At 38.5% G+C, this 18,872-nt stretch overlaps 1 protein-coding gene across 1 annotated transcript in view; it reads left to right on the top strand.

Annotated features, from left to right (window-relative positions):
• LOC132825833 (myomegalin-like) overlaps positions 1-18,872 on the top strand; it is a 138,688-nt gene that overhangs the window by 26,996 nt on the left and 92,820 nt on the right. Inside the window, exons 5-9 of the mRNA XM_060841367.1 lie at positions 1,136-1,212; positions 5,277-5,400; positions 7,179-7,345; positions 8,242-8,398; positions 15,141-15,194. Coding sequence (XP_060697350.1) covers positions 1,136-1,212; positions 5,277-5,400; positions 7,179-7,345; positions 8,242-8,398; positions 15,141-15,194 — 579 coding nt within the window. The remainder of the gene's footprint in view (positions 1-1,135; positions 1,213-5,276; positions 5,401-7,178; positions 7,346-8,241; positions 8,399-15,140; positions 15,195-18,872) is intronic.

Genomic DNA, 18,872 nt, shown 5'->3' on the forward strand with positions numbered 1-18,872 from the left:
TTTTGTCAAATGTCAATTTAATCCAGAATCTCTAGTTCCTGTATTATGTAAATGATTATATAAAGTCTATCTCTCCTAGTAATGCACCATTTTTGGGAACTTCAGTTGACCCTATTATTTGATGTATTTAATTTCACTCACTGCACCACTTGTCACCTTGAAGATTCTCTCATTTTAAATCTAATTAATTGCACTGAACTTTTGGGTGGAAATGGGTCAGTAAAAACAGCCACCTCACCTTAATGACCCCTCATTCTTTCTGAAGTTTGCATTCAGCCATCAAATAATTTGGAATATTTTGCTGTATTAACTACACTACAAATAGATTCCGGTTGTGAAAGCTGGATGTTTTCTTTGTAAAATATGTGCACTGTGACAACTATCTGACTGTAATAATGCTACTATTCATAAGATTTTGCATTCTGCCTGTGTAGGTGTGTTACTTAAGGGTGGATTATGTTAGAAATATGATTAAAAGGTCGAAATCCTTGACATCTTGTTCATATATTAAACATCCATTCATTAGTATTTTCTTAATTTAAATCTGTCCATCACCAAAATGCAAAACCTAACTAAACTAGCACTTTCTGCTCCGTTTTAGTGCAAAGTAGATACTGAATAGCTTCTGATGTGTTATCACATTATCTGCTGTTCTGCAAAGACCTGTGAAAATCTCTGTATTGTTTCCTTTTACTCATACTGTTAGAACACCGTTATTGTCTTTGGTCAGTTTTTGTTAGTTGCGGTTAGTTTCCATAACACATGCATTTCCACATTCTTTTATCTATATTCCTTCACTAAAGTAGATATTGCTCAACATTGACTGGGATTTAGTGGAAAATTGAATATTTTAGTATTTTGGCAAAGTACGTTAATTTCCTGAAATTTTTGTTTTACCAAGCACCAACTTTTATTGGAAGCTGTTGAAGCCAATTTTATGGTGTTGCTCCTTATTTTAAGAATCTGAATCGGAGCTGCAGTATCATGAACATGGACACATTGTTCAACGTGTATTTCTACATCCTTTTGTACTTCATAGTACATTGAAGGCTGCTGCCTTAAATATTCTGATTGGTTAGCTACAATTTGACAGTTACATCTTTTGTTTATTAACTGGTGGGCTTTGTCTTTACAGAATATTGAACTCAAAGTGGAATTGGAGAGTTTGAAGCGTGAACTGAAGGAGAAACAGGAACTACTTGTCAAAGCTTCGTAAGTACTGGTCAAATATTAAACCTGGTTTTACATTTTAATTCTGTTTCAAAAGACCCAAGAGTCATTTGGTAAACTTCTAAATCTTTCACGGGCATTGTATGTTTTCAGTTTTTTCTTTTTAATTTGGAGTACAAAATAGTATTGTGCTAATGTATTTTCCCTGCATAACACTTTTAAAAAGCGTCCCCTTTTCCTTTTATATCAAGTTCCATTAGACTGAAACCGTATCCAAGTATTTATTCTTGACAAATTAACCCACCTCTATTGTCAGGAGGGTATTTAGCCATACAGGGTATCATAGCAAAGTCTGATCCTACCCTGACCTAAACTCCACAATCATACCCTTCAGATGCCTCAAGATGAGTGGTAGAGTTACGTGTGCAGAGGACACTGAAATTTTGTAGAGGGATATAGATAGGTTAAGTGAGTTGGCAAGTGTCTGGCAGATGGAGTGTAATGTTGGTAAATGTGAAGTCATCCATTTTGGCAGGAATATCAGCAAAATGGACGATGATTTAAATAGTGAAAATTCATTCTGCTGTGCAGAGGGACCTAAGTGTTCTAATGCATGAATCACAAAAAGTTGGTTTGCAGGTGTAGCGGGTAATTGAGAAGGCAAACAGAATATTGGCATTCATTGCTAGGCAGATGTAGTTTAAAAATAGGGAGGAGATGCTGCAGTTGTACAGGGTGCTGGCGAGGAGTACTGAGTACAGTTTTGGTCTCCTTACTTGAGAAAGAATGTACTGGCTCAGGTCTGGATGCAAAGGAGATTCACTGGGTTGATTCTAAAGTTGAGAGGGACTTTACTCATTGGAATTTAGAAGAATGAGGGAGGGCTGTTCTGGAAACATGAAATTATCAAGGGAATAGATAAGATAAAAGCATAGAGGTTGTTTCTACTGATTAGTTGAAACTAGAACTAGGGGCTTGGTCCCAAATTTGCTCCCCATTATTTTGAAGCTGAGTTAGGGAGAAACCCAAAAAGTTGTGCACCTTGGAATTCCTTACACAGTGAAGTAGTTGAGGCTGCCTTTTTGAATGTTTTTAAGGTAAAGATAGATTCTTGAATAGTAAAGGAATTAAGGTTTATGGTGAGCGGAGAAGTAAGTGGAGCTGAGCCCATGAAATGATTAGCCACGATTTTATTGAATGGAGCAGGCTGTACAGGCCAGATGGCTACTGCTGCTCCTATTTCTTTTGTTCTTATGTCGATTTCACTGCCCATCCCAGCATTGCTGAGATATTAAGTCAGGCAGCATTAGTTCCCTTTGACAAGGGAAAGAGTGTCAATGTTTCAGGTAAACCATGTTTATGTATTTCAGATTTCCAGCATTGTTGAATCATTGCTAAGTGTAGTTCTTGAAATAAGTCAGCACAGACTAGGGATCTTCTAGTCTCTCACAAAAACTGAAATTGCTGAAGTGGGCATGGATAGGATAAATAGACAAAGTAATTTTCCTGTTGTGGGGGGGTGAAAGTCCAGAACAAGAGGGCATAGGTTTAGGGTGAGAGGGGAAAGATATAAAAGAGACCTAAGGGGCAACCTTTTCACACAGAGGGTGGTACGTGTATGGAATGAGCTGCCAGTGGAAGTGGTGGAGGCTCGTACAGTTGCAACATTTAAAAGGCATTTGGATGGGTATATGAATGGGAAGGGTTTGGAGGGATATGGGCCGGGTGCTGGCAGGTGGGACTAGATTGGGTTGGGATATCTGGTTGGCATGGATGAGTTGGACTGAATGGCCTGTATCCTTGCTGAACATTTCTATGACTCTATAAACTTAGGAAGATTGGCAGCATCTGTGGAGAGAAAGCAGAGTTAATGTTTCAAGTCCAGTGACCCAATTTCAGAACGTTTAGTCTCTGTTCGCCATGCACGTCTTTTACCTATTTAGGTGCTCAGTGAAGAGAACCATTTAGTTATTAAATCAAGTAGTCAAAACCTCTTTTTTTACTTTCAACTGATACTGGATGATTATAATGTAACAATAAGAGGTATATTTAAATCTGCAGTAATATTTAAAGAGGTACATATTCAATCTTTTGTTCCTGTTATTTGCAAGCCACTTATTATTTATGTATGTTTTTTTTTTGAATTAGCATTGAGGGAACCTCTTGTAAGTATTTAATTACGATGCTCAACAGCATATGAGAAATGAATTGAAATAGAAAAGACTCAGTATCTGTAGTTCTGCTGATTTTTGTTTGAGTTTGTTCATGATTTTGGAATTTAAAAAGTTTTAGGGAGCTGTTTCAATTTTAAAAAGAAATGCAGGTTTAATCAATGGGAAAAGATCAAAATATTAAAGTAAGCAGGAAAGAACTAATACATGAGCACTTTGGATTTTTTCAAATAGCCAGTCCAGTGATAGAACAATTGTATATTTGTGTTATGGTTGATTGAACACAGATATTTGTATAATATGTCCCTTTTTTTAAATGAAGTCTTATATATTCAGGTCTTAAGTATGCCATTCAAAACCACATTTAATTGTTAAAAGCAAATTACTGCGGATGCTGGAATCTGAAACCAAGCTTTGACAAAGGGTCAGTTAGACTCAATGTCAGCTTTTTTCTCTCCTTACAGATGCTGCCAGACATGCTGAGATTTTCCAGCATTTTCTCTTTTGATTTCACATTGAATTGTTTTTTTTAATTTCTGATAATGAAACTTCAAGTTGTCAACTAAACAGACATGAAGACCCGACACCACAACATTGACTTTCCTTTCGTAAAAAGGCATATCATAGAAGATAACCAAGGCACGAAGACCAATTTATCAGTCAAAGAACAGAGGTCTTCTGGAAAAAGTGAAAAAAAGCAGATCAGAGTGCAACAGAGTAGTTGCGATTTAAACTAAGGAATATAACGTCAGTGAAGAACATTTTATTACTTAGTCACTCTTGTGATGTGGGTATAAGTGGCTGGGCCAGCATTTAGTGCCCATTGCTAGTTGCCTTTGAAAAGGTAGTGGTGAGCTTCCTTTTGGGTTGAGATAAGAAATTCCTCCATGTAGAGGATTGTGAATCTTAGAAATTGTCAATTCCAGTTAATCAGTTGCTGAGTATGTTCAAGATTTTTGGACTGCAGGCATATGGAGGCTAGGATAGAAAGCAGAGTGGAAATTGATGATCACTCATGATCTTATTAAATGGCAGAAGTGTCAGAACTGAAATGTTAACTGGGATTTCTCTCCACGGATGCTGCCAGACCTGCTGAGCTTTTCCAACAATAATATGTTTTTGTTTCAGAGTACAGCTACTGGACAATTAATATTGATCTATTAGACCTTTTGGAACTTAGTAAATAAAGATGTGGATTTACAAATATACGCTAGCCTATCATTTTTATCAGCTCAATTCTGATGAGTCAGACTCCAAACGATATCTAAATGGTCAGTTCTGTTCAAACCTCAAATGTGACCGTGTCAAGAACATCTTTTTTGCCATTGTGAATACATTTTGTAGTCAAATTTTGTAATAAACTGATTTTATCTTTGGTTAAATGTTTTGCTATCCTTAAACAAGCAGTGTTCGCTGGAGTTGCTACATAACTTGTAGCTACTGGGTTATAGGTGTCTCCTTGTTTTGGATTTGTACATAATTTCTTCCTCCATTATAAATATTTGTATATATCTACTGAAAAAATATGGGTAAATTAGTTTATGCTTTAGATACCAAATTTGTACAATGTTAGCTCTATCACACTGGGAAAGTTTTCCAAAACATGATCTGTTCTATGAAAAGCACTTCAGGTTGTACCAATATATTTCTCGTTTCATTTTTTAAACCTTACCCGATTTCAGTTCTAATCTGCTAACAATGAATGACAATCTTCTGAAAGTTAAAAATCTTAACACCAGGTTATAGTTCAACAGGTGTTTTGGAAGTACAAGCTTTCAGAGCACTGCTCTTTCATCAGGTGGTTGTCCTCCCAAGTACAACACCGACACCTCCAAATCTTCTGAAAGGTTTTCTTTCCTTTCTGTCCAAAACACATGCAAATAATTTCTCATGATAAAATTCTTACAAAGTTTGCCTTTAATATTAATCCAATAGAAAAGCTGTGGAGAGTTTGGCTGGCAACAATGATGCAGAAATTCAGCGTGTGAAAGATGGAGCGCAGAAGGAGATACTTCAGGTTAAACAGCTCCATGGTAACCAGATCCATCTTTTGGAGGAGGCGAGTATGTTTTATATTTTAGCAATTTGTTTAAGCCAAAGATGAAACAACCTCATATCTATTTGGCAAGACACTTATGGAGTCATAGAGATATACAGCACAGAAACACACCCTTCAGTCCAACTCGTCCATGCTGACCAGATATCCTAAACAAATCCAGTCCTACTTGTGAGCATTTGGCCCATATCCCTCTAAACCCTATCTATTTATATTCCCATCCAGATGCCTTTTAAATGTTGTAATTGTGCCAACCTCCACCACTTCTTCAGCAGATCATTCCATACATGCACCATGCTGAGCATGAAAAAGTTGCCCCTTATGTCCTTTTTAAATCTTTGCCCCCCCCACCTTCAATACTATGTCCTTGAGTTTTGGACTCCCCACCCCTGGAAAAGACGATGCCTATTTATTGTATCCAAGCACCTAATGATTTTATAAACCTCTAGCATCACTCCTCAGCCTCCGATGATCTAGGGAAAATACTCCCAGACTATTCAACCTCTCCCTATAGCTCAAATCCTCCAACCTTGGCAACACCTTCGTAAATCTTTTCTGAACACTTTCAAGTTTCCCAACATCCTCCCTAATGGAGGGAAACCAGAATTGCACACAATGCTCCAAAAGTAGCCGAATCTTTGATAATGATTTGTTCCATTAGGAATCGTAGCTGAGATATTCCTTTTGAATCAACTAGATTTAGCACGTAGACAAGTAGTTATTGTTTCTGGCACTACTACTAATTTCTCATTTATCCTGTCACCATTTTATTATATTTTTTGTTTTGAGGCATTCTTTTAGAGTGGAGTGTGCTTGGATAGAAGACAAACTCTTGGATTTGTGCATGTTCAGGAGGTACTCACTCTCTCGTGTTATGACACAAATGAACTCAACCATCCATTATATCCAAGTCCTCAGTCCTGAATGTCTGAGGGTTGTTTCTGATGTCCTGTACTCTGTTTAGCAGGAGGCCCATGGAACATCTGTAAATAACAATGTATGTGTTAAACTGGGGTTCACTGTTCTTTCACTAAAGTTACAGTAAGTGGTGAGGACACATTCTGTGAAGATTCGGGGTCTGTTGATTTCTTTTTTCATACAAGCATAGGAATTAGGAGGAGGAGCAGGCCATTCATCCACTTGAGCCTATTCCACTATTTGGTAAATTCATATTTAATTGGATTGCTAATGTGAGGTTACATTCCTGATTATCCTGATAACTCTTCACTGTGTTGCTCAATTGGAATCTATCTACCTCCACCCCAAACCTATTCAAGGAAGGACTTTTTTCCACTCTCTTTTCAGGAAGAGAGTTCCAAAGACTCTCAACCCACTGAGAAAATAACAACATTTTGTTTAATCTCCCTTTCAAATCACCTACTTTTTTTTAAACACAATAACATTTGATTCTATTGTACAATAGAATTTCCATTTTCTGTTTGTTATTTTCTAATGCAGGTAGTTCTTCTATAACGCAATGGTTGTGTCCTTGTGCAACCCGTATTATAGAAAAATCATGCTTTAGAAACAGTGCTTAAAGTCTTGGCGATGTAATCGCATTATAGCCGACACACGTTTTAAAAGTTTGCGCTTTAGAAACAGTGTTCCCAATTTGTCAATTGTGTTACAACAAATTCCTGTTAACGAAATGTGTGTTATAGAAGGATGACCTCTATGTGAAAATGTATTTTTGCTGGGTGGGAAAGGGAAAATCTTTTTATGATTACTGAAGATGAAATTTACTTTAATAAAACCAATTTTTTCTCTGTTCTTATAACCAGGATCTTAAAACCACCCAAGCAGAATTGGAAAAGATGGCTGCTATTGCAGAGCAGGAGAAGATTAGGAGTATGAATCTGGAGAAACAGATTTTGACAATTAACAGACAGAACCGTATGGGGTCTCCTTCACTTCCAGAGCAAAACAAGAACAGCACTGAGACTGAACAGTCAGTTATTTTACATTTTGTTTTTCCAATGTCAAAACATCCTTTTAAAAGGAAGGGATTATTTTACACAATGAAAGGGTAGAGAATGCTTCAGTTTACTCTGAAAGAGGGGAGTTAAATTGTACTTTAAGGAGTTGGACATTTACGCTGTAAATGATGAAGTTACTTGACACAATAGGTGACAGAGAGCGGGTTATCTTTTTAGAAAAGAATGGGATTCGATAAAGCTGTAAAGAGTCATGAAAGTTAACCTGACCAAACAGCGAGGAATTTGGACTGCAGATAGTATGTTAGATTCTATTACTAAGTGATTAGAGGAAAAAAATCTTATTGTAATTATTCAGCATTGATTAGCTGGGCTAAATGGCATCATTCTCTACCATAATGAGTCTGACTTACTTTTCTTTATGTCTTGATATTATCAATTTAATTGTTGCAATCAGGTTGTAAGTTTGCTTGCTGAGCTGGTAGGTTTGTTCTCCGACATTTTGACACCATGCTAGGTAACATCAGCAGTGAGCCTCCAATGAAGCGAGCAAACTTACAACTTGAACCTTAACCTGAGCTATAAATCTTCTCAAAAATTGCAAATTGTTGCAATGTTTGAAATCCATTAAATATATTACTAGTTTTGCTCATAACAAACATATTTGAATTCATAGGAATTAGTAGTTTCTTTAATTTACATGTCAGTGACTATCCAAAGAACAGTCAATATATAATATTAGTGTGATAAATATAATACACTCTTCAAAGCACAGCTGCCAGTGTACTATGAAACTAATCAATATTCAATAAATTTAGGGATTAATGTATCTGGCACTTTTCATTCACACTTTCCATGGAATGTGAATTTAATTTTGGGGAACATTATGTAAATTGTGCTTTTATTTTAGGTTAATTGAGCAACTAAATGAAACTATAAAGAGCAAAGATGTTCTTATTAATCAGCTTCAAAATGAAAAAGCAAAGATGCAGGACAGTCATGCGAATCCTTCAGAAAAGATCCAGGAACTTACAGAGGCTCTACTGAAGAAAGCTGGTGAATCTGAAGTATGTAACATCTTATTTTTAATATACTAATTCTAGTAGTAATACAAAATAAAGAGTAAACTCCAAAGCATCATTATCTTAAAGCAATTAATTTGAACACAAATCATGATTTTCTGTTTCTGTGCTCTCTGGCCCATGTTATTCTGCAGAAGTGCTTTAATGGACCAGCATTTACAAGATGGGTGTGGCTTTGTGGTTATCTTTGAGCCATAAATTCAATCCTAATATGGAAGGACTAGAGATTGGCACTGTTTTTGGATTGAAGGAAGAATTATTTCGGGGCTCATTGCTTGACTTTTTGACATTCTAATGGATTACTCTTCTTGGGACTTGATGTTTTAGCTGAGGAAACTAGTTACAATTTTTTTTGTATCAAATCCATGTCATCCACATGATTTTTACTTTTGCAAAATAAAGCACAGTTGCTTGAATTTTACTTCCTTTTTGAAATTGGGAATAATGCCAGAGATTTATTTGGTAGTGAAAGAGATGGGTACTAATTTCAGTTCCTAAAACCAGCACATATTGTCTGGAGATTGCTTTTGAGGTGTTGCTTAGCTTTAGTCACACAGAAGGAAACCAGGAGATAAAGCTCTACACCTGCTGGCACATTATCAGTAGTTGACTGTTGCAAGAAACTCTTGATTTTCTAATCAAACTGTTCAGAGAGATGTTATGATACACCTCTGGAGTAGTGGAACTTGAACGATGGCCTGCTGGCTCAGAAATAGGGATACTACCACTGCACCACAGAAGCCCCAAGATACTCTTGAGTCTTGCTCCTAATGAAGGCTTGCTGTTTGAAGTGAGGATACCTAGAATATAGTGAGACAGCATCTGTAAAGAAGAGGGGCCAATTTGAAGTAGTCAAAATACAGAAGTTTTACTACTTTATGATATATTGTTTTTAAAATATAGGAATTTGTAGTTTTAGGAATATATTCTGAGAGCAATTTATGCAGCATTATTTATGGTTTGATAGGTTTATGCTTGTGGCAAGATGTCTGATGCCTTTTTGGTAGCTAGCAATGTAGAGTAAGGATGCATCTCCAAATCTTCAAGCTCTTCTTCACAGCAATGTTTAAGGAAGCCACGTTTCAGTGTATGTAACATCTTTTGATTTCCAGAAGGCATTGAATAAGGTACCACATAAAAAAAGGTTACTGCTCAAGGTAAGATCTTATGGTATTGAAGGTGATATGTTCACATGGATTGGCTAACTAATGGAAAACTGTAAGAATAAATAGGTCATTTTCAGGTTGGCAAACTGTAACCAATGTAGTGCCACAGTGATTACTTATTACTTATGATCAATATGAACTACTTGAATGAAGGAAAGACTATATAATCACCAAATTTGCTGATGTTACAAAAATAGTTAGGGTTAACAGGTACAAAGAGTCCATAAAGGGATATAGGTACATTGTTAGTTGGTAGATAAAGTGTAATATACAGAAAATATGAGGCCTATTTTGGCAGGAAGAATAGAAACATTGTTGTGTTAAGCAGAGAGAGATTTAGGTAGGTCTGGGTGTCTTCGTACATTAATTGCAGAATGTAGTCAGAAAGTGTGGCGCTAGAAAAGCGCAGCTGGTCAGGCAACATCCGAGGAGCAGGACAGTCAACATTTCAAGTATAAGCTCTTCATCAGGAATGTGGGGGGCCCCAAGGGGGTCTGAGAGATAAATGGAAGAAAGATGAGGCTGGGGGGGGAAGGTATCTAGGCATGTGATGGGTGGATGAAGGAAGGGGGTGATGGTGAAAGGTCGGAGTGGAGGGTGGAGCGGATTGGTGGGAAGGAAGATGGACAAGTAGGACATTTCATGAGGGGGTGCCAAGTTGAAGGGTTGGATCTGGGATAAGGTTGGGGGAGGGGAGATGAGGAAACTGGTGAAATTGACATTGATTTAGTGTGGTTGGAGAGTCCCAAGGCAGAAGATTTGCAGCTCTTCCTCCAGCTGGTGGCTGTCTATGATTTAGCAGTGGAGGAGCCTCAGGATTTGTATGTTCTTGGTGGAGTGGGAAGGGGGTGTGTGGTTTAAGATGATCAGCCACAGGATGGTGGGATTGTTTGGTGCGTGTGTCCCAGAGATGTTCTCTGAATCTTTCTGCAAGTTGGCATCCAGTCTCCCAATGAAGAAGAGACCACATCAAGAGCAACGGACACAGTAGGTAAGGTTTTTAGGAGTGCAGGAAAATCTAAACTGCATGTGGAAGGATTCTTGGGGCCTTGGATGGAGGTGAGGGGGGAGGTGTGGGTGCAGATATTATACCTCTTGCGATGGCAAAGGAAGGTGCCGGAGTGGAGGGTGGATGGTGGGGGTTGGGGACCGAACTAGGGAGTTATGGAGGAAATGGTCTCTGTGGAATGCTGAAAGGAGTGGGGAGGGAAATATACCTCTGGTGGGGCCTGACTGTAGGTGGCACATATGGCAGAGGATGATTTATCTGGAGGTTGGAGTGGAAAGTGAGAACCGGGGGCTTCTGTCCTTGTTGTGGTTGGATGGGTGGGGTTCAAGGGTGGAGGTGCAGAACGTGGAGGAGATGTGCAGGAGGGCAATGTTGACCACGTGGGAGGGAGAATTGCGCTCCTTGAAGTGGAAGACCTCCTGGGATGTTCTGGAGAGGAATTGCTTCTCCTGGGAGCAGATATGGCTGAGGATTTGGGAGTAAAGGATAGCATTTTTACAGAGGGGTGGGGGTGTAAGGAGGTGTAGTCCAGATAGCTGTGGGAGACAGCAGATAAATGCAAGGTGCTGCATTTTGGGAAAGCAAATCTTAATAGGACTTATACACCTAATGGTAAGATCCGAAGGAGTTTTGCTGAGCAAAGACACCTTGGAGTGCAGGTTCATAGCTCCTTGAAAGTGGAGTCTCAGGTAGATAGGTTAGTGAAGAAGGCATTTGGTGTGCTTTCCTTTATTGATCAGATTATTGAGTACAGGAGTTGGGAAGTCATGTTGCAGCTGTACAGGACATTGGTTAGGCAACTGTTGGAGTATTGCGTGCAATTCTGGTTTCCTTCCTATTGGAATAATGTTGTGAAACTTGAAAGGGTACAGAAAAGATTTACAAGAATGTTGCAAGGGTTGGAGGATTTGAGCTATAGGGAGAGGCTGAACAGGCTGGGGCTGTTTTCCCTGAAGCATCTGAGGCTGAGGAGTCACCTTATAGAAGTTTACAAAATTGAGTGGCATGGATTGGGTAAATAGGCAAAGTCTTTTCCCTGAGGTGAGGGAGTCCAGAACTAGAGGGCATGGGTTTAGGGTGAGAGGAGAAAGATATAAAAGAGACCTACGGGGAAACTTTTTCGTGCAGAGGAATGAGCTGCCAGAGGAAGTGGTGGAGGCTGGTACAATTGCAACATTTGAGAGGCACCTGGATGGGTATATGAATAGGAAGGGTTTGGAGGGACATGGGCCGGGTGCTGGCAGGTGGGACTAGATTGTGTTGGGTTGGGATATCTGGTCGGCATGGACGAGTTGGACTGAAAGGTCTGTTTCCATGTTGTACATCTCTGTGACTCTAAGTAGATGTCTGTGTTGATTTGTTTGCACAAAAATGGAGAGGCAGGAAGTGGAGGGAGGTTCCTGAGATGGTCCAGGTAAATTTGAAGAGAAAGTGAGGTCTGCAGATGCTGGAGTATCAGAGCTGAAAATGTGTTGCTGGAAAAGCGCAGCAGGTCAGGCAGCATCCGAGGAACAGGAAATTCAACGTTTCGGGCATAAGCCCTTTATCAGGAATGAGGAAAGTGTGTCCAGCAGGCTAAGATAAAAGGTAAATTTGAAGGCAGGATGGAAGGAGTTTGTGAAGTTGATGAACTGTTAAACCTTCTCTTGGGAACATGAGGTGGTGCTGATATACAGTCATCGATGTAGCACTGGATAGGAAATGTTTAAGGGATATGGCCAAATGTCAGAAAATCAGGGTTAGTTCAGCTTAGGAAACCTGGTCAGCATGGAAACAGGCCCTTCGGCCCAACTTGTCTATGCTGTCGGACTCAAATGACTTGTCAAATTTACCATCCTCTCAAAGTTCTACTTAGATGGAGAGTCCATGTGTCCCTTCATGGCTGACTCCAGAATTTCCTATGGGGAACTGCTTCAGGGAAAACAGCATCCATCTGGCCAGTGCAAACCCAAAAACAAAAGAGCCTTATAAACATTTGTGTTGCAGCTGAATGACCCATTTAGAATTAAATGCTGAAATTTAGTTCTGCATGTTTCCAGGATCACCTTTTGGCAAATCTGTAATGTTGCAACTTACCAAAAGACAGTGTGGCTATAAAGTTCCTCCAAGAAGCAACAATGACAACATAACTGCAAATTCTATCAATCCATTGCCAATCCCACAGTTGACTCCTCAATCATGCGAGAACACCTAGAAAATATTGTAAATACTTACAGCTTGGAGACATTCCAACAATGAGAAGTCTAGCACCATATGTAATGGAGCTGTACTCTGCTGTCACTAATATTGCCTACTCAAAAGCCTTTGTTCTCTGAATCTATGTCTCCAAGTCCAAGGTCTGGTCTCAGCCACAGCGGGCATAAATTGTGAAGCAGCAGCCATAACGATTGATGGCATAACTTTTCGGAATGTAGAACATTTCTCAAACCTTGATAGTGTATTCTCTCTATCACTATTGTTGAAAGTATATCTGCCTCTGGCTGACTCCACAATAGTATCTGGGAAGAAGTTTTTGTACTTCTGAGGTCCCACTTTGCTTTTTGAATAGCAAAATTTCACTAACCCAAAGTAAAATTGATAGAGACTACTTTAGCATAAAGTTATTTTACAATTAATCTTTTTTTGCTTTGTACAAGTTAAAGTGCCAATTAGAGTCATAGAGATGTACAGCACGGAAACCGACTCTTCTGTCCAGCTCATCCATGCTGACCAGATATCTCAACCCAATCTAGTCCCATCTGCCAGCACTCAGCCCACATTCCTCCAAACGTTTCCTGTTCATATACCCATTCAGATGCCTTTTAAATGTTGCAATTATCCCAGCCTCCATCACTTCCTATGGCAGCTCATTTCATAAACGCACCACCATCTGCGAGAAAAAGTTTCCCCTTTGGTCTCTTTTATATCTTTCCCCTCTCACCCTAAACCTATGCCCTCTAGTGCTGGACTCCCCCCACCCCAAGGAAAAGACTTTGTCTATTTATCCCTCATGATTTTATAAACTTCGTTGTGGTCACTCCTTAGCCTCTGACACTCCAGGGAAAACAGCCCTAGCCTATTCAGCCTCTTCGCTATAGCTCAAATCCTCTAACCCTGGCAACATTCTTGTAAATCATTTCTGAACCCTTTCAAGTTTCATAACATCCTTCCCATAGGAAGGAGACCAGAATTCCACGCAATATTCCAACAGTGGCCTAACTAGTGTCCTGTACGGCCGCAACATGACCTCCCAACTCCTGTACTCAATAATCTGACCAATAAAGGAATGCCTTCTTCATTATCCTATCTACCTGCGGCTCCATTTTCAGGGAGCTATGAACCTGCATTCCAAGGTCTTTCTGTTCAGCAACACTCCCTAGGACCTTACCATTAAGTGTATAAGTCCTGCAAAGATTTGCTTTCCCAAAATGCAGCACCTCACATTTATCTAAATTTAAATTCCATCTGCCACTTCTCAGCCCATTGGCCCATCTGATGAAGATCCCGTTGTAATCTGAGGTAACTTTCTCCACTATGCCTCCAACTTTGGTGTCATCTGCAAACTTAGTAACTATACCTCTTATGGTCACATTCAAATCATTTATATAATTGATGAAAAGTTATGGACCTAGCACTGATCCTTGTGGCACTCCACTGGTCACTGGCCTCCAATCTGAAAAGCAACTTTTCAGCTTCAGCTTCATTTGGAGGATCACTGAACATGTTACCTAGTATGGGACCAACGAGCAAACCTACATCCAGAACTCTCCACCACCACTCTCTGACTTCTACCTTTTGAGCCAGTTCTGTATCCAAATGGCTAGTTCTTCCTGTATTACATGAGATCTAACCTTGCTAACCAGTCTTCCATGGTGAACCTTGATGAACGCCTTACTGAAGTTCATATAGATCATGTCCACTACTCTGCCCTAATCAATTCTCTTTGTTACTTCTTCAAAAAACTCAAAACTTTGAGAGACATGATTTCCCATGCACAAAGCCACGCTGACTATACCTAACCAGTCTTGCTTTTCCAAATGCATGTACGTGTCTCTCAGGATTCACTCCAACAACTTGCCCACCACCAACGTCAGGCTCACCAGTCTGTAGTTCTCTGGCTTGTCCTTACCACCTTTCTTAAACAGTGTTGTAATATTTTTCATTGTTATTCATGCAACTGATTTATTCTGTAATGTAGAATTTTTTAAATTTCTGAAAAACATTCACTTGTTTATATAAGAAAAATAAACTGATCAAATGGAAGAAGTTATTTGTTTGATTTGGACATACAAATGTTAATGTGGCTTGGGCTGTACTAATTTATATTTCTCAATGAGTGTCTGAAAATGCTTCTGGTTTATACATAAATCTCAATTTAGTTTAACAAAATAACATATAAAATCTATCACAAACCATTTGCAAACCAAACACTTGTTCCTTTTGACCTGTTTATTTTCTTCACATTAACAAATAAATGAGTTAAAGTGGATAGACATGTATAACAGTGTTAGAGATGCAATTTTAACTAACATTATAAATGTCTTAGTCCCCTCATCTTCCCTTCTTTAAATAGGCCCTTCGTGGTGAACTTGGAAATGAGAGAAATCGCTTTGAAAAAGAAATGCAGGTATGCAATATATCCTGTATATATGTTTGACAATACAAAAAGTTATATTTTTACTATGCAGTTCAGCATGTCGTCACTCAGGTTAGTTACACTTTCATGTGGCTTTGGTAAGTCATGTGACTCAATGTTAACTGGAACTGGAATTGCTTTATTGCTGCAACTTCAGCAGTATCGTATTTCTCCATTTTAGAACAGGCATAAATGTCTGCCAAGTGGCTTTTGGCATTTAACTAGTGCTTGTTCTGGTGGAAAACCATCAGGAACTGAGCCAAATTAATAAGTGAGTAAAATCCCCTTGTGTAAGTTGGAATTAACGTAACAGTTTTTGGAACTGGAATCTCCAGGGGCCTTTTTATTTCAGAGATGTTTGTTAATCTGTGATACCAACTGGTTGTCCATGAGTGAACTAAGAGACATGAATGGAAATTATTATAGATAAGAAATAATGGAATAACTTATACTTGCTTTGAATGTTTTATTTCTTTGAATGAGCTGCAATTTCTGTTATCTTTGCAGCGTTCATTTTTGCTGCATAGTGGATCATGAGAAGCCACTTTTTGCTGCCCTGGCCTGTGCAATAAAATGTTACAATTTCTGAAAAGTTGCAATTTCATTTATTATTGCACACTGTTCAGACTTGAAGCTTAAATATTTTGTCTCTGTCCCCACAAGAATTACAGAGTCATTGAGTCAAAAACACGGAAATAGACCCTTCAGTCCAACCAGTTCATGCCAACCATAATTCCAAACTAAACTAGTCCCACCTGCCTGTGCTTGGCTCATCTCCCTTTTAAAATTTCTTTTTCACGTAATTGTCGAAATGTCTTTTAAACATTTGTAACAGTATCTACATCCACCATTTCTTCTGGATGTTAATTTCACACACAAACCATTCTCTGTGTTAAAAAGAAATGCCATCATGTCTTTATTAAATCTTTCTGTTCTCACCTTAAAAAAATACCCCTACTCTTGAAATCCCCACCTGAGGGAAAATACACCTGCCATCACCCTATCTATACCTCTCATTATTTATAAACCTGAACAAAGTTGCTGAAACCCCAAGGTGATAGCAAAAACAATAATTGCTGTCAATCCTCTGACTGACCGCTCCATTACCACTTGCTTGTTGTGATTATCCTCCATTGTGGTAGGTCGGCATATGAATGAAAACAGCTTCTTGTAAAAAGTTGAAAGGAGAAAAATCTAGTAAGATTTTCTTTATTTTTCCAATATTGCCTTCAGCTTTAGAGTGCAGCATGCTCAATCATATCATAACTTTCCTGATGTCCAATTATCCACTGCTCTCATTACGAGATTAAAGTTGCATTCAGGACTTTCATGAATTGAGCATTAAACAGTGTTTTGAAGTTTTGACATTTTATCGAGCTGAGCTATCTGATTTTGTTCATTGTTCACCCAATTGATAGGCTGATCCTCGCTGCTGTATTATAATAAATCTGTGGGCTATGTCATTTTGGCCGATTTTGTGTGTGTGTGTGTGTGTGTGTGTGTGTGTGGTGCTTATGTTAAGTTTTCTTTGGACAGGATTCAGGCCTTTTAAGATTGGCACTTCGGCCACACCCACTAGTTGAAAAAAAAACATTTAAAGGGGCCTCACACAATTCGCACTTGCCTGGAGCTTTGTGGCAATTGTTGCTGCATATGAGCTCACAGCTGCAAAACTTTGGCTCTCAACCCCACTGGGAGTCAGAAGCTGTAGTTTTGGAAAATTGTAAGCTGAGTATGTATGTGCTAATTGTAATTGCCTTTTTTTAGTCCTGAACATCATTCACTTCTCTGTCTGATTTACCATCTAACACATATGGGTGTTGCTTAATTTTAAAAACAGTAGCTGAACAGGTATTTCATCACAACCTGGTCGCAAACCATTCACATGAGTTAACTGTTATGTTGGGGATACTGTCAGCAATTCAGCTCTGGGACTGTATGGAGAAGTTGGGAAAGACCATCCTGCCAAAGGTTGTGCCACTCAGTATATACTGGGAATATATACACAAAGATATATTTGAGAATAGAATCCAGCTCATTGTGGTTGCAATACTTTTCAAGGTCAAATAAATTACAAAATTTACATGTGAACATGCAATTACTTTTAGAAAGCTGTGTGAGCACACGGATCCAGTCGTCCACAATACGTTTGTTATATTTAAATTCTCCCACTTCCTGCCCCTTCAATATTTTGGAAATTCAGTACTTACTTTAGGGAATATGATTTCTTTTGTAAATGCAGGAATATTCAAATCTGAGGTAAAGACTTTAAAAGAAAAGATTCACACTTTATTATTTTTGCCTGGTGTGTGCTGTGCAAATCTCATGAACATTATGATGATTCAACAAGTTACACATATTCAATTTTAGTTTTGGCTCCAGTGCTCCTAAACTCTGTAGACTCTGGATAAGGTGTCATGTACCACTGATTCAGTACATGTTTTGTTTCAAGTCAACATTCTGGACATTTTGTGCCTTTTTAAATGTTGTTTCATTTCTTTTATTTTAATGTTAATTTAGTTTTAGATTGTTTTAGATTTTATTTAGAAGCTATCCTTTTTCAGATTTTGCCAAAACTGATGAGTTACTTCATTTTTCACTTCACAGCCAGTCTAGCTGAGAATCGAAAGAGAACAAAACCTTAGTCTAGTAAGACAGTATCACTTTTTTTCTTATTGTCCTTGTCCTCATCCTGCTTATACAAGACTGCACCAGATAATCTAATTTGGAAGGGAGTGCTGAAAAACTAGATTTTTTCAATGGAAAATTGAATCATAGTTGAAAAAAGGAGTGTATCTAAGAAATGCTGAACTGAGTGCAAATTGAGTTTGCAGTTTGAAATAATGTATTCAGTTTCTAGGAAATGATTTGCCTCAGGCATGTCACAAATTGCTTCTGAAATTAATTTACTATTAAGCAGATCAACCGTATGGTAGAGGAAAAACTTATTACTACATGCAATTATTAGACTGACGGCTGTTGTGTAAAATACACAGTTGGAGATCTGGAAGGAACATTTTGTATTTGTGATGAAACAGCCACAATGAATTTTCAATTCTGGTGGGCCATGGACTGACTTGTTGAGGAAGTTACTAAACCAGGATTTAAGTCAGCATGATGTGTCTCATGAAGAAAAGTGACTGTATTCTGCAGTATTTGCAAAAAAAAAGTCAAAGCAGAACTGTAAAATAGAAAGCAGAACAAACGGAAAATTAGATTAGATTAGAAGTCAGCAAAAAAAAGTTAAGATTTTATACAAATGGATATCATCTACTTGCATGTTGAGGCCCAGTGTGATATGAAAGAAATGATAATAATGACCCTAAATTTGGAATAAATACTACTCTGCATTTTAATTTTTGGTGTCTTTGATGAAGGGCTTATGCCCGAAACGTCGAATTTCCTGTTCTTTGGATGCTGCCTGACCTGCTGCGCTTTTCCAGCAACACATTTTCAGCGTCTTCCAAGAATATTTGACTTTATTTAATGTTACTTTAAAAGTTGGTAGCATAGAGACAAAAGAAAAGTAACCCTGTATGCCGTATGTATGATGCAAGCTGTTCAGTGATGATTCCAGCAACAACAGGAAGTAGGTGGTTTTACTAAGGTAGTGTGCAAGCGTTTGTGGGCTGAAATAGGAAGACAGCCTCATTCTAAAGAAGTCGTCAT

The sequence above is a fragment of the Hemiscyllium ocellatum genome, chromosome 21, assembly GCF_020745735.1.
Source record: "Hemiscyllium ocellatum isolate sHemOce1 chromosome 21, sHemOce1.pat.X.cur, whole genome shotgun sequence".
NCBI lineage: Eukaryota > Metazoa > Chordata > Chondrichthyes > Orectolobiformes > Hemiscylliidae > Hemiscyllium > Hemiscyllium ocellatum.